The following is a 15,646-nucleotide window of genomic DNA, read 5'->3' as shown; positions in this document are numbered from 1 at the left end:
TCAATTATGTAAAGAAAGGTTCTTAGTCTAAGCCATCAGCCATTACCGAATAAGAGTAAATAGACAATGCACATGAACATCTTACATATACAGAATGGTCCTTTTGTTAATCACAAATGGAGCAGAGTGCCGGCTGTGGTGGCGCACGCCTTTAATCCCAGCACTTGGGAGGCAGAGGCAGGCGGATTTCTGAGTTCGAGGCCAGCCTGGTCTACAGAGTGAGTTCCAGGACAGCCAGGGCTACACAGAGAAACCCTGTCTTGAAAAAAAAAACAAAAACAAAACAAACAAATGGAGCAGATTATCATGCATTGTGACCAATATTCAATAGCCTTCAAACTTTGAAAACTTGAATTAGAATATGTAAGAGTTATGTTACAATTAGAATTTAGTGACTACAAATTATCAAGCATATTCTTGTGCATTTAGTCCAATTGTGAAGATCAGCTCATAAGTTTCTTATTTTTCTTTAAAGCTGGAGATACAGATGACCCACCAAGAATTACTCAGAACCCTGTCATCAATGGGAATGTAACCCTGAGTGATGGGCACAGCAACGCAGAAGAGGACATGGAGGATGGTAAGTACCACTCACTCACTCACAGCTGTCGAGCGCTGTCAAACAAAACCCACGTGTAGTTTTCCTCGAGTACTTCCTGGTCTTTATAGAGTAGTTAGTTTTTCGGAGGTTATGCCTGAGGCCAAGCTGGGATCCTGTTTTTGTTTTGAATTACCAGATTGTGTAAATGTCCAGGTAGGTCACTTCTCCTCAGTCTAGGCAGGGGGTTCAAACCCAGGTTTATAGTGAGCGGGCGTCTGCTCACACCCACAGGTCCTACAGTGAGAGCAAGCGCCTCCTAGCTCCTGTTAGGAATGAAGAAAGAGCCAAGCGTTGGGCCCTGCACTTCCTCCACTCACTTTTCTCTGTATCGGCCGTGTGGAAAAGCATATGCTTATGTATATATGCATGGGCATTTTGTGTCAGGGAATCATTTTTTTCTTTTGAGAAATCTTCTTTTATATCATCTTAAGAGATGTAAACATTTGCAAGCCAAAGTCCTGAGAAGGGAGCAGCCAGTAATTTTATGCAGCCCCTGGAATCTTGCAGTGTAATATGAAACCATGTTCTGTACAAGCATGTCCATCAATCCTCATGAGGGTTGTGTCCTTCCCAGGGGAGTAACGGGGCAGTTGAAAGAAACCATCAGGCACGGGCTGCACCACCAGAAGGACTGCTGTTCAGACCTCCTGCCAAAAGTTCAGCCTCCATGTGAAACTGCAGCCGCAGTTGAGAGTTCTCTCACAGTGCGGTTTACCCCTGGCAGCTGGCTGAGGCAATTTCTGAGGAAGGTAAAGAGGCGTGGGCTACACCCCGCTGCTTTGTTCCCCGTGGAGTGCGCTTTCCACTGTAGATGAAGGGCATCGGTGTGGGTGTGGTCTTATTGGTTATTGGGCGTTTGGTGGTTTCACTTTGGACACCAGAGATGCCAGGATCTTTTCAGAGAGGACATTTGGGAAAGTGGCTAGGCAGAGGTGCCAGGTGTGCTTTTGGGGTCAATTTGAGTTGTATGTAGAGTTGTAGCCAAGCCCACCCCATCAGCTCTCCCAGTTCAGCTTGTTTTAAGCAATTCCTCTTACTAGGAATGTAGGGAGACATAGATACAGCTATGAGACAGTGGGTTATTCTGTGTTTTAGAATAGACCCGTGTTTCCTACTAAACCCTACCTGCAGCCATAACAGACAACCAGATGTCTCTAGACATTGCTAAATGTCTCCTGGGGGCCTGGGTGGCCTAGATTGAACCATGGCTAAGAGTCGGCATTCTCTTATCTCAGGGTAAATAATATTGAATTCTTAGTACTAAGTACTCATGCTTTATCACAATACCTAAGAGTAGCAGTGGCCCAGCTTGTCTTTTCCAGGTTGGGAAAGCAGAGCGGCCAGCGGTCCTCTTGGTTTGCAGTTGGAAGTGTCTTCAGCAAGGCCTGGGCCTGGGCCTGGGTCTATTTACAGCATGGCAGAGGCAAGGGAGGGTGGGGCTCTGTTTCTGGAGCAGATCTTAGGGTGAGCTTTTCCGGAAGTAATGTGACTCTGAACCGCTGGTGTAGGTTGTATGTGTCATGTGGCCAGGTCAGAACCTTGGGAAATTCGAGGAGTTCTGCATTACCCATGCCTCAGCTGTCCCTTAGAAACCCTGGGGTTTTCTTAATGATCCCTTAGACTCTGGCTTTGAACCCCTTTACTTAGATCTTTTTAAAATATATCAAACTAGGACACATGATCTAGAAAACATTGGATCGAGGCCAATTTGTAATCATATGATCTGTGACTTTATTGCGCTCAGGGTTCTTAGAGGCGTCTCTCGTGTGAGAACTTGGGTAGCTTGGCAGTGCAGACATTAGTGGAGGACACTGCAGATATTAGTGGAGGACACGTGTAGTTGAGGAAAAGAGCATATTTTTAAAATGCCTGTTAACAGACTAATGGGGTGGGCAGGTGGTAGAGCCTCTTTGTTATCATATTTCTCATTTCATCAAGTACTGCTTGTCCTTAGATGAGAGGTTTTAGAGCAAACACATGGGCTATGAGGACCTAGATAAAGCTGTGTTAAGTTGTAGGTGTCTAGAAACAACCTATTTCTTAAGAGTAACAGACTTGTAAAATTTGTATTAGAATAACTAGTATGTCAGAAGGTTTGAGAAGACATCCCTCTAGAGTCACTATATGGAGAAATTAGTCCCTTCAAAACCTGAAGTGTCCTGTCTGTGTGCTTTCTCTACAGAGTTGAGGCCAGGGCAGTCCACTCAGAGTTTTTAAGTGGATCTAACTCCCACTCCCATGTGCCACTGTATTCATTCTTGGGCAGAGACCCTTGTCAGATTGGTCAGTCTCGAGGAATTCCCTTTAGGAGGATAATCAGCAGGCTAATTTAGTACTGTGGATAGGTTTCAGGTTTCCTTAGGCTGTTACAAATTCTCATTTGTCCTACTTGTTTGAGCACCAAGGGCCTTGTTCATCATGTCAGCTGTAGGCTGGCTCTATGATTGGATTGTATCCCAGCCCCCAGGTTACTCACAAGAAGTTTCAACTTCCTTAGCCTGTTCTAAGAATGTACCTTCAGTATAATGCACAAATCCGGTGTGACATCTAAGGAAGCAGACTAGTGAATATGGACCATGGACAGTGCCAGGTTCTACTTTGAAAAGATTTGCACATTAAGATCGGTGTCACCACTCATTTTTTTTTCCCTTAACATTTAAAAAATAGTTTGTCGATTTGACTAATGTATGGCATGGAAGAAAAAAAAATTATAGTCTGCTCCAATTTTTGTGGGTATAAATGTAATCTTCTTACAAGTCTGAGTTACAGGGACAGGCTAGCTTTATTGTAGTGTGCACTGCCCCTGTCCTTGGCGTCTCCACAGATGACGTGCATCATGTCAGTATGCCTCAGTTTCCTTTTCTGTAAAGTGGAAATTAATGCTGCTCAGGTGCAATTTGTATGTCCATTAAACCACGTTGCTAACCTTTTCTGCTAAGTCCTTTTAGGCAAATTCATAGGCAGAATTCTTCCCCCTTCAGGCAGGTGCAGGGATGTCCAACCCAGTAGACTTAGGTCAGTCATCAGCACCTGGCACAGCTTCCTGGAGCTGCTCTTCCATTGTGTTCCTGCCCTGACTGAGGGAGCCGGGATGTGCTTGGTTACAAAAACGGGGTGAGGGAACATTGACAGACTTCGGTAAAGAATACCCTCTTGTGAGGACTGATGGACATGTTTTCTTAAGAACAGACCCAGGTAGTTGCAAACTTCTAGCAACTCTAGTATATCTAGAACAGGTGATTCCACAAACCCATGTCATGTGCAGTTTGGAGATTTGGAGATAGAAGGCTTGTGGGGCTCTATTTTGATGGCCTTCAGCACTCTGGGAATGTAAGGAGGGGGCAGGGTGTCTCTAAATTAACATGCTCTTCATAAGTCTAGTTATGCATAGTCCTGATTACGTTCTGGGACCCAGTAGCCAGGGAAGTCAGTACCTGATTCTATATGGGGGAGGTGGCCCTCAGTCAGGGCCTACCAGTCAGGGAGCAGTTTTCTCTTGGTTGCAAGATAAGCATAGAAAGTGATTCCTTCAGACCCTTCTGCGGCCCCTTGGTTTCCTGTGCATTTTGTCATGTTTTACTGGTGCAGTAGCAACTGTGGCAGAGTGGCTGTGGACGACGGCTCACTCGCTATGGCTTGAGAAGCAAACAGTAAGGCATTCCTGAGACTGTATCAGCTCACTGGCCTGTGGCCACTTGCCAGTGATGGGTGAATGGTACCCTCTTTTAGATGAGATATTTTTGATTGAGACACTAAACCTCTGAGCAGAGGCAGTGGAGGGGCAGAAACATTCATTCTTGTGCTAATATCCATATTGGAAAGAACTTTAATTTCTCTGTAAACAAATTGCTACCATAAGGAATCCAGTTTATTTCACAGAAGTTTTAAGCTTGAAGGCCTGTCAGCCCTGTGCTCTACTGTGCTCCTAGCACAACGGATGGCCTCTTCCCTCCTCAGTCCCACGTACATACAAAAGTATAAGTCCTTCTTTTTCTTCACTCCCAAGTCTGTCCCCTCAGTTGATTTCCAGGTGTGGGGGGTGAAAACTGAAGTAAATGTTCATCCCCTAAACCCTTGGTTCTCTGAGGGAAGGCAGGGTGGGTGAGTGGACCCTCTGCTAGCATCCAGCTGTGTAGAAACTGTCTTAATTAGTGCCTTTTCATAAGCTGGAAAAGCCACTCTCATTTCCCTGAGGCATCAGCAGTTGGACTGGATGGAGATCTTGTAGAGCAGTTACTCCAGTGTTGATATGCTTTTGGTTAATGGCCTGGCTCTGTGATTGATGGCATGTTTTCTTGCAGACACCAGTTGGCGCTCCGAGGCAACCTTTCAGTTCACTGTCGAGCGCTTCAGCAGACTGAGTGAGTCGGTCCTTAGCCCTCCGTGTTTTGTGCGAAATCTGCCATGGAAGATTATGGTGATGCCACGCTTTTATCCAGACAGACCACACCAAAAAAGCGTAGGATTCTTTCTCCAGTGCAATGCTGAATCTGACTCCACGTAAGAGTTTAACTGATGCGACTACAAATGCACACGTTTCTGGAGGCCAAGCTCCGGCAGTCTTGCCCAGTTTTAGTTTCTTTGTCACTCTGGAACAGTCCCTTTTGTTTTGGCTCTGGGGATGGAACCCAGGGACTCACTACAGAAGCATTCTACTACTGAGTTACAGCCCCAGCCCTGATTATAAAGAGTGTAATAAAAAAGTAACCTTAGTATGGAAGTGCCTATCAGCCTGGACTGGGTCCATTTGGACTCTGCCAGTCGATGAACTGTCCCCTTGTCCCCAGAAGCAGGTGCCTTAAGTGTGACTGTCAGAAGCTTACACAGCTAGCCCTCTGTCCTCTGAAGGCTCGTGCCTATGGGCTAGCTGGAAAGCACACCTCACAGATGTTAGTGAGGTGTTTAAAACTCGGATTTGGCCTAGTTATGGGGGAAAGTTTTGGTCATGCTTTTCAAAAGGAGTTTTATTTTTTAAAGTGTCTTAATACCAGTATTTGGGAAATGGAGGCAGGAGGTTCAGTTCAAGGCCAGCCTGGATTAAATGAGACCCTGTCTCAGTAACTGGGAAACAAAGACATTTTGGAGGTCCTTCCAATTACACGAAAGAGGTTTCATGGTATATGAGTCTTTCGAACTTTACCCCTTTGGTTTAATCTCAGAAGTGTGTGGTTCTCCTTTCAGTACACATCCTCACTGTCAGTAGTAAACTCCTCTTAGTGTGACAGTTGGGAGAGGGTGTGTGTGGGCTGTACCAAGGAGCCTAACATTGTGCTTAGGCCCCATGACACTCCCTGATTCTGGTGTTTGGGAACCCAGAGGAAAGTGTTCACCAGGAGATAGCAGCTTTGGTTGTTCTGTAAATACTCCCAGGAAGAACACAATTTATTTCCGTCTCTTTTAATGTTTGAGAAGTGCCAACCTAAGCTTGCGAGTGGTGCAGCGGTAAACAGTTGCCCAGTACAAGCCCACGGGATGGGCTTAAAGCCTCAGCATTGTTTCTTCCCCTCCAGAAAGGTGTGAAATCAACTTTATCTGTAGTGAAGGACCACATATAGATTAAGGTTCTTCTTGTCTCTGGTAGTAAATTGATTGGCCCAGACTGGACTGCATAGATGGAAGTCATGGACCTGCCCTCTGGTGTTCTTACTGGCAGGACATCTTCTGTGCCTGATCTCCTGATACATAGGGCAGGTGTCCTGGGAGCCAGCCTGTCGGCACAGGTGCAAGCTCTGCTGGAAACACTGCATTGTTAGAACCCAGAGGTGCATCCTTCCTCATTTATGGATTGAAGGGGGAAGGGAAGGGTCTTGCTTTGATACTAGGATAGCCTTGAATTCACAGTAATCCCCTTGCCTCAACTTCCTCAGTGGTAGAGACTGTGTGTGCTACCATTTCTTGCTCATCCACTGTTTTATTATTGTATCTGCTGTCACAGGGATTTCTCTGTACATGACATGCAACCACCCCTCACCTAGCCACAGTGCATAAAACCTAAGGCTGATGTGCCACACCTAAGGTTGGTGTGGCTTTCAGGCAGGAACAAAACCCAAGCCAGGTCATGGTATGCACCATAATCTTAGCTCTCAGAAGGCAGAGAGGCAGGTAGATCTGAGTTCTAGTCCAGCTAGAGTTACATGGCGAGATCCTGTCCTCAAATAATAAACTAGAACTGTGAGCTACTGCAGTTGTGACTTCAAATCCTTCTATCCTAGCCAGGGTAGATTTTCATGTGCTGGTTCTGGTGTTTTAAAAATGTGTGGGTCTCGGTTAAATATGCCAGTTAAGGTTTGGTGGGTTTTGTTTCCTTCTGCAATAGGTCGTGGTCCTGCCACGCACAAGCAGTGCTGAAGATAATAAATTACAGGGATGATGACAAATCATTCAGCCGGCGAATCAGCCACTTGTTCTTCCACAAGGAAAACGACTGGGGATTCTCTAATTTCATGGCCTGGAGTGTAAGTGACAGTGTTTAGACTCAATATCTCAACTGGTATTGGTGGTCTTGTTCTTTTTAGTCTTCAAAAACCTTGCTTTGTGAGTTGAGCAGGTAGACACCTGGAAGTTGGTGTGGCTTTCTGGCATTATATGTTCAGTATATATAAAGATTCCCGTTGCAGCCTTTAAATTTTTACTTACTATGCTGTGTGTACATGGTGTGCAAGCTTTATTATATGCAAATAACTGAGTGTGGGCATACATGAACTAAGGTGTGGTCCATTTGTGTGGGTTCTGTGGATTCAGCTCAAATCATGGATTTAGGCTTAGATGACAAAGTACCTGCTGTCTGTGTCATCTCACTGGCTCCTCAGGCATGGCTCTGCCCTTCCTGACCGGGTTTCTCTGTGGCCCTGGTTAATATTGGAACTCACTAAGTAGACCAGGCTGGCCTCTGCCTCCACATCCTTAGTGCTCAAGTGCTGGAAATAAGTAGACCAGGCTGGCCTCTGCCTCCGCATCCTGAGTGCTCAAGTGCTGGAAATAGAGTTGTGGGCCACTACCACCTGGCAACGAGTATGAAGTTTTAGAACATCTTTCACAAACTTGTTTGTATATGTATGAGAGTGCCACATGGGCCAGGACTGCTTGTCAGATTCTTTGGGGTTAGAGCCATGGCATTTGTGAGGTGTGGGTGCTAGGACCAAATTCTGATTCCCATGACAGCAGCAAACCTGTTGGCAGAGCTGTTTCTCCTGCCCACTGAAGCATGTTTTAGTCACATGGTGGAAATCCTTCCTGGTAGGGGTGATCTTTCTTGGGGCCCCTTTCTGTAGAAGTGGCTAGTGGTGGGTCTTGGCATGTTGCTCTCTAGTCAGAGTACTTCAGACTCTCACCAGCTCACTCAGGCTGTAACGGTAAACCCTAGGCACCTTGACCTTTGCAAAGCTCTTAAAACAAAAAAGGGCAAAGCTGTGCAAAAATGTTAAAGGAGCGCCCCATTACATTTTGAAGTAGTACTTTACTGAGTGCAGAGTACAAAGACAGTTGCTTCTTTTGAGTAAGGTTGATCTTGTGTATTCTTATGCGAGTTGATATTTTTATTTTACAGGAAGTGACTGATCCTGAGAAAGGATTCATCGATGATGACAAAGTCACCTTTGAAGTTTTTGTACAGGCAGATGCTCCCCATGGAGTTGCGTAAGTTTTTGTCCAGTTAGGTTCTCCTGTACTGTTCTGTGACACACGAGAATATGCCTAAGAGATGCTAACCGTCTTGAGTTTGCCCCTATACTCAACATCATAGTTACCTACTTTATACCCTTACCAGTGGGTTTTCTACCAGCCAGCACTGGTTTTCCAGTCACAGTGTTATCTATAAAGAAACCAGGGCCTTCATGTGTGTGGCTGTTTGCTTTTATTTTGAAGACTGCACAGGTATGAAAACCTGTCACAGGAAATGTACTGGGGACTACTGACAGGTAGGTCCCTTTGTAGGTGTGAGGCTCAACTCTGGGCTCTTGGCCAGGCCCTGGGACTGCAGTCACTCGTCCTCTCTGGTGTTGTCAGTGTTCCTTTGTCAGCATGCTAGATATGTAGCCGGATCAGAAGTTTGCTGGGAAGAAGTAGTAGTTTTCTGTTTAGCAGTAGATTTCTCTCTGCTGGGTGGTCACATGGGTTGAAAATATCTGGGACACAGCTTAGACTACCATTTTAAGTAGCCATTCAGCATAACAAAGAGTTGCTGCCCTTGAGGTTTAAAAATGCATTCTAAAACCTGAAAATCTACATTCCTGTCTTCTGCATAAATGTATTTCTATAGATTTGGTGATGGGGTTGTCTGCCACGTCTTATACACATTAGGCATTCATATTTTTGGGGTGTGTGTGTGTGAGAGAGAGAGAGACAGACAGACAGACAGAGAGAGAGAGAGAGAGAGAGAGAGAGAGATTGAGATCGATCATCGATCTGTAGTCACATTTGATGTAAAAGGTAGCCCCCGGTGTCTTGAGTGCTGACCTTTATAAATGACAGTGGTGCTGAGAACTGTTAGGAGACTGTTAGGTGAACGCTGAAATTGAGTGTGAGTGTCTATGGCAGTGAAAGATCCGTGTAGTGTGAGCGAGGCCTCAGTTCCTAGTGTTGTGCCTAGAGGAATGGTCAGTGTTTCTTTGTCAGCATGCTAGATAGCAGAAGATGACATGTGATGGATCAGCTGTACAGGTGCCAGGGCGAATGGCCAACTGAGCCCTATATATTGTAGAAGCCAGGTATCCCTGGCAGTGGACCTTCAAACTTGGACTGTCTTTCAGGTGGGACTCAAAGAAGCATACTGGCTATGTCGGCTTAAAGAATCAGGGAGCAACGTGTTACATGAATAGCTTGCTGCAGACCTTGTTTTTCACAAATCAGTTACGAAAGGTAAATGAATAGTATTCCTTTCAGCAGCTTTCTGCCTTCTCTTCTGCAAGGTATGTTAAAGGCCCAGCAGATACTCTCTTACCTCCCCAGACAGCAGCCCTTTTCTCTGCAGGGAGGCCTTGCCAGGATGCCTTTAGTCTCTGGTGGTGGTGGGGACCACCTGGTCTTGGAGCTAATTGATGTGATCAAATTTAAAAATAGAAACACCATAATGATAACAATTAATTGATTTTAGGGCTAATGTTTCTACCTTTAAAGTATATTTATTCCCAGGCTCCCTCTGACCTTATTTAGAGTCTGTGTAGTACTGGCTCTCTTGTAGCTGACAGGCTGGCCAGAGATCACTCCACATTAACCAGATCTGCCTGCCTGGTTAATGTGGAGTGCTGGGATTAAAGATAGGTGGCACCACAGCCAGCTCCACACCCTCTTCATAATGTTCGGGAGAGGAGGTGTCTACACATGCTTCTAGACTGGCTTTAGTCACTTAGTAGTCTTTGTGGTCCTCCTGCCTCGGCTTCATAATAAGCAGTTTGAGGCTAATGATGGAGGGTGGTGCTTTTCTGACTGCAGACAGTATGGAGTAGGACAGAGAAGGTACTTGTATGTGTGTCTCATCTGCTCGCTTCTGCGACAGCTGCTCTTGAGGTGGAAGCTCGCAGAGTGGTAGCTTGAGTGCCATCTGCATTTCATCCTCTCTGGTGCCTAGACACTGGCAGGGTTAAATGTGCACACCCCAGGGAGTGAGTGCAGGGGGAGCTGTAGGTGACTTAAGTTTTTTCTAAATTGTCTCTACAGACATTTGATGGTTTTACAAACTTGAGCCCCTAGCAAATTGCTTTACTCCTTATGATATTAGAAATGATACTTTTACCTAAAATTAAACACTTCTAAATCAATTCTTTTAGGCTGTGTACATGATGCCAACAGAGGGCGATGATTCATCTAAAAGCGTCCCTTTAGCATTACAAAGAGTGTTCTATGAATTACAGCACAGCGATAAGCCCGTAGGAACAAAAAAGCTCACAAAGTCATTTGGGTATGTATCAGCAATCCGCCTCCATTCTGCTTTCTGTGTAAGGGACAGAGTGGAGACAGGAGAGACCGGCATCTGGCTCAGGCAGGCTCAGGGCTGGCCCCAGGGCTTCTATCCTTTCCCTCTTTGGAAGTAAGGCTTTGTGTTAGAGTTTTTCCTGAAAGATTTCACCACTTTGCTTTTTGACAAAGGGGCGTGTCTTGCATTGAAGTGTATGTGACTTGTAGTTACCACCTTTTAGATTTTAAAAAATTTAAAATTTTCACTGACTGCTAATAAAATTCAGTTTAATCTTTGCATTATGACAATCCCCAAGATATTCTTTACATACAAAAAAAAAACTACCTACTGAATTTGAGGCTAGAGGTTAATTGAATTTAGTTTGCAGTCTAGATTGCATCTTAATTTACTCCCTTGAAATTCAGAAATTGAAATGTCGATACTCCTTTTCTCTTTGAAAGGTGGGAAACTTTAGATAGCTTCATGCAACACGATGTTCAAGAGCTTTGTCGAGTGGTAAGTTTCAAGCAGCAACTATTTGGTTGTCAAAGTGAATGAGACAATGCTAGAGGTCTTTACCAAGTAGTTTCACAACTAAGACTAAGGTTACCTTGGCTTAGGACTGATGTGTAGGCCAGAGTTAAAAGAGTGCTGGGATCCCACCAACATGCCTGGTTTAGGGCTCGTCTAGTTTCGAACTGTGGGAAACTGAGTCAGAAGGTGATGTGATGCTGGGGAAGGTTGAGCAGATGTAGCTGTGAGTAGTGGGTTTCTCACTGATTGCCTGAGCATATGCAAAGGAGTCACAAATCAAGGGAAACTCACTTTGATTAGGCAGCTGCAGGCACTACAGAGGTGGTGCTGTTGCCTGTCCCCATTAGTCACTAGTCATTCGTTCCTGGATTGAGGAAGGACATAGAAGCGTGCTCACGCAGACTTGGAATGGATGTTCAAGGTGATTGGCTGGGCAAGGTGTGTTTTCTTTTTTGCAGCACTAGCTGGATTGAATCAGTTCATTAAATATCCATGGACAAACCAGTCAATCCTGTTGACAGGCTCAACCTCATTAATCTCTTGGTGTGGACCATTCCGAGTTAAGTTTAGTGATCAATTTACATGCTTTTCCACAGAGGTAAAATAAACATAAAAAAATGCTTCTAAAGGCACTCGAGATTACTAATTCATCCCAAAGACTGTGTAAAAGGTTAACCTCAACTATTGCATGGAGATATTTTTTGTAAAAGCAACAAAATCCAGCCAAGAAAGATTTTGTATGTTTTTTTTTTAAATAATTGCATGCCAAAGGTAATATATTTATAGTCTAGAAATTCTTTGTTGGCATTTCCAAGTAAAGTGTTAAATTACTATGCATTACTCAAGTATAAGTTGTTTTTAATGCGCAAATCTTCTCTTTCAGTTGCTTGATAATGTGGAAAATAAGATGAAAGGCACCTGTGTAGAGGGCACCATTCCAAAGTTATTCCGAGGCAAAATGGTGGTATGTGAGCATGCGCTTTAAAGAGTGGCTTTGGGAGACTGACAGACTGGCAGCCAGTGCTGACGCTGCCTCTCTTTACTTACAGTCCTATATTCAGTGCAAAGACGTAGACTACCGTTCTGATAGGAGAGAAGATTATTATGATATCCAGCTAAGTATAAAAGGAAAGAAAAACAGTAAGTCTTGTTTTCATGTTTCATTGCTGCTCTCGCTCAGTGTCTCATTAGGAACAGGGATTGTGTTATAATTAAGGTTAGATGCAGGGAGTGACATCTTAAGCACACAGCACATTGGGTGACTACCTGCTTCTGTGTATCCAACTCTCAAGAGCCGTGTGTCCAGCTGCCTGGAAGCCTCTTGTGGCCTGCCCAAGCCCTGGACCCCCTCCCCATCAGAGGAAACACTCTAGCATTCAGCAGCTTGGGCTGGCCTGGTTGTAGTCTGAGCCTTTTTCAGCATCTTGTTCCTGTGTGCTTCATGTGATCCTTACAGGACTAGTGGCTTGATCATCACCTAGTGTTCATTTTAGGGGCTTTTATCTACCGTATTGCTTTTCTACAGGTTCAGGCCATTGCTCTCATTCATTTCCTGCTTGCATTTATGGCAGGCTCAGCATCATTTATCTCGTGGTGTGGACTGATACCTAAGTTTAGTGATAGTGTATGTGCTTTTCCGCCAGACAGTCAAGCCAGTGTAAAAAATGATTCTGTGTATCTCATTGTAAAGCCTGTTTAACAGGTTAGGCTCCTGATGTAGATGAGTTTTTCCTGGGCATAGATTGGATTGCCCGGGGTTTTATTTGTACCACTGTCTTCCAGTTGGGTCCCCTTTCCTTTGTTGAGCTGGAGTTGATGACCGTTGTGCATAAGCATCACTGTCTTCACATCTTGTGTTCCGTCCAGCCTCTTGCTGCACGGGTCTCCCTTGCTGACTAGTTCTTACTGTCTTGACTTCCGCTTCATTTTTCCTCTTGGTGCTTTACTGGTTATTCTCCCTGGCCCTTCCGTTTCTCTTCTCAGGACCCCTGTCCCACACCACACGTGGTTGCCCTCAGTGTAACTGCTGACCTGACTGTTGTCTGGTGTGTTACTCCCCACCCCCCAGGAGTCCTTTGTGTTACTGCCTGACCTCAGTCCTCATGCTGCTGTTTGTTGAATGACACATGCTGATTTTAGTGATGTCATTGTATTAGTTGTTGCTCTGTTGTCACTGTTCCAGGGCTGATGTTACCGTGCCCCCCATGCAGGTGCATTTTCTGCCTGGTTCCTTGAGTTTCACACCCACTGATTGTCTATGCCCAGTCCCATGCTGCCTTAATTGACTAAGCTTATAAATGTTTCAGGGAAGTACTTGAGTCCCTCTCCCTTTTCTGCCATCTTTCAGCAGGGAAGGTGCACTGGCCTGTGTCACTGTAGTCAGTGGATGGGGAAGTTGCTGTTCATACTCTGCTGGATGTCCTTGTCACATTGATATGTAATGTCACCCAGGCTGCCTGTGCTTGTACTTGAGCTTTGTTGATCATATCGACTGACCTATTCTTTTTGTTTCTTTTTAAAGTATTTGAATCATTTGTGGATTATGTGGCAGTAGAACAACTAGACGGTGACAATAAATACGATGCTGGGGAGCATGGCCTGCAGGTAACTTCCTTCCCGAGCTGTCTCCGGTTCTTTACCCAGGCACGGATCACACTGGGCTGTGCGCTTGCTTGTGCTTTTGAGATTTTGAGCCCATAGGCATTTTCTCTCTTTGAATGGTCTGGAGGATATTTGTTTGGTGAAGAGGTGAAATGAAATATAGTGACCCTCCTACCTTTGTCTCCTACATTACCACTTCAGGTTTTTTAGGGGTTTTTTGAGACAGAGTTTTACCATGTCACCCTGGCTGGCCTGCAACTCCTGTCTCTGCCCATCAAACACTGGGATTAAACACGGACCCCATCACATCCAGCTTCACCTGTTTGAATGGTCTGATGAGGTGGGAGGATATTTGTTTGGTGAAGAGGTGAAATGTTTCATTGACAGAACTAGCAGAGTAGGTGAAATGTGCTGTGAGGGTTGACAGTTTCTGTTTTGTGCCTCACCAGAACATTTCCTGACCTTTGTATCAGAAAGTTTCTTGGTTATTGTTTTGTTTCATTTTTTGATACAAGGTTTACTCTGTGTAGCCTTGGGTAAACTGGCTTTGTAGACCAGGCTAGCCTCAAACTTGCCTGCCTCTGCCTCCCAAGGGTGCCTCCTAAAGGTGGGTGCTGGGCTGGATTCAGGGAATGTATTATCATAGCACTTACCAAGACCTGCCAGCTTGGGGTGTGTGTGTATGTATGTTTGAGACAGGGTTTCTCTGTGTAGCCCTGGCTGTCCTGGACCTCACTCTGTAGACCAGGCTGGCCTCAAACTCAGAAATCTGCCTGTCTTTGCCTCCCAAGTACTGGGATTGAAGGCATGTACCACCACTGCCTGACCCCGCCTGCTACTTGTAACTCATGGTATCATGGTTCTATTCTGCTGGTTCAGAGCACTGAGGCTCAGACGATGAGTGCTGGGGAGAACTTGAAAAGCAGCCCTGCAGTCGGCTTTTCCCCACCCAGATGAGTAGGCGTGTATGTGGAGACATGTTGGGAGGGGAGAGCAACTTTGGTTCCTTCACTCCATCTTGATGTGTTTAGGGATTACGTCAGGTCTGTCACCCTTGTGGGACAATTAATTGTCTTCATCTCTGAGCTATCTCCCTGGTCAGAAACACTTCTTTACTAGCTTAAGAAACCGGTGAAGCTGGATGTAATGGGGCCCGTGTTTAATTCCCAGTGTTTGAAGGGCAGAGACAGGAGCTCCAGACCAGCCAGGGTGACATGATAAAACTCTGTCTCAAAAAACCCCTAAAACCTGAAGTGGTAATGTAGGAGACAAAGGTAGGAGGGTCACTATAAGTTCAAAGTTTATAAAGTGAGACCTCCCCCCCACCCCCATCTCCAACAAAACCAAAAATACACAGAGGTGAACTAAAAATTACCATTTCTTCTCCACTTCCAGGAGGCAGAGAAAGGTGTGAAATTCCTAACATTGCCCCCAGTGTTACACCTGCAACTTATGAGGTTCATGTATGACCCTCAGACGGACCAAAACATCAAGATCAATGACAGGTAATGGGGTGTTGGAGGGGCTCCGTGTGACCTCTGTGCTGTGCTGTGCGCTCTCTGGTCTCCTTCCTCTAGGGTAGGGTAGAGGTATATCTGACAGGTGGTGGTTCTCAGTTGATTGTCCCTCTCGGTGATAGTGCCCTCACCCCAACCCTCTGCTCTGCCACATTGAAGGCAAAGGGCAGGGTTTTCTGACTAGGTCACAGAGCTTTTGACTAAATGTAGATTTTTACCACAAATCAATGTTTTGTTTTTAGCTTCCAGAATGTCCTAGGAATGATGGTGTATGTCTCTACCCCATTATAATTTTTTATTCATATTTTAAAGACAATAGATTCAAGAATTTAGGGATGTGCTTCCACTGTTAGCATGTTTGGCTACCATATATGAGGCCTGGGCTTCATCTGTAGCACTGTATGAACCTTAGGCATGGTTCAGCCATAGGGCAGGCGGAGAAAGCAACATTAGACACTCTTTCAAGATCATCCTTAGATATGCAGTGAGGTCAGCCTCTCC

General features: G+C 45.2%; 1 protein-coding gene across 5 annotated transcripts in view; it reads left to right on the top strand.

Annotated features, from left to right (window-relative positions):
- Positions 1–15,646, top strand: part of Usp7 (ubiquitin specific peptidase 7) — a 68,346-nt gene that overhangs the window by 39,973 nt on the left and 12,727 nt on the right. For 3 of the 5 annotated variants that reach the window (NM_001003918.2, XM_006522138.3, XM_006522139.3), the window contains exons 2-12: positions 476–580; positions 4,903–5,101; positions 6,918–7,056; positions 8,148–8,236; positions 9,349–9,457; positions 10,366–10,496; positions 10,955–11,009; positions 11,911–11,991; positions 12,077–12,167; positions 13,549–13,631; positions 15,024–15,133. In NM_001003918.2, coding sequence (NP_001003918.2) covers positions 476–580; positions 4,903–5,101; positions 6,918–7,056; positions 8,148–8,236; positions 9,349–9,457; positions 10,366–10,496; positions 10,955–11,009; positions 11,911–11,991; positions 12,077–12,167; positions 13,549–13,631; positions 15,024–15,133 — 1,192 coding nt within the window. Of the gene's footprint in view, positions 1–475; positions 581–1,175; positions 1,351–4,902; positions 5,102–6,917; positions 7,057–8,147; positions 8,237–9,348; positions 9,458–10,365; positions 10,497–10,954; positions 11,010–11,910; positions 11,992–12,076; positions 12,168–13,548; positions 13,632–15,023; positions 15,134–15,646 lie in introns of all 5 variants that reach the window. The other 2 variants (XM_006522141.3, XM_030249116.1) reach the window with 1 other exon arrangement.

The sequence above is a fragment of the Mus musculus genome, chromosome 16, assembly GCF_000001635.26.
Source record: "Mus musculus strain C57BL/6J chromosome 16, GRCm38.p6 C57BL/6J".
Lineage (NCBI taxonomy): Eukaryota > Metazoa > Chordata > Mammalia > Rodentia > Muridae > Mus > Mus musculus.
The sequence above is the reverse complement of the archived record's forward strand: the minus strand, read 5'-3'. Positions and strand labels throughout refer to the sequence as shown.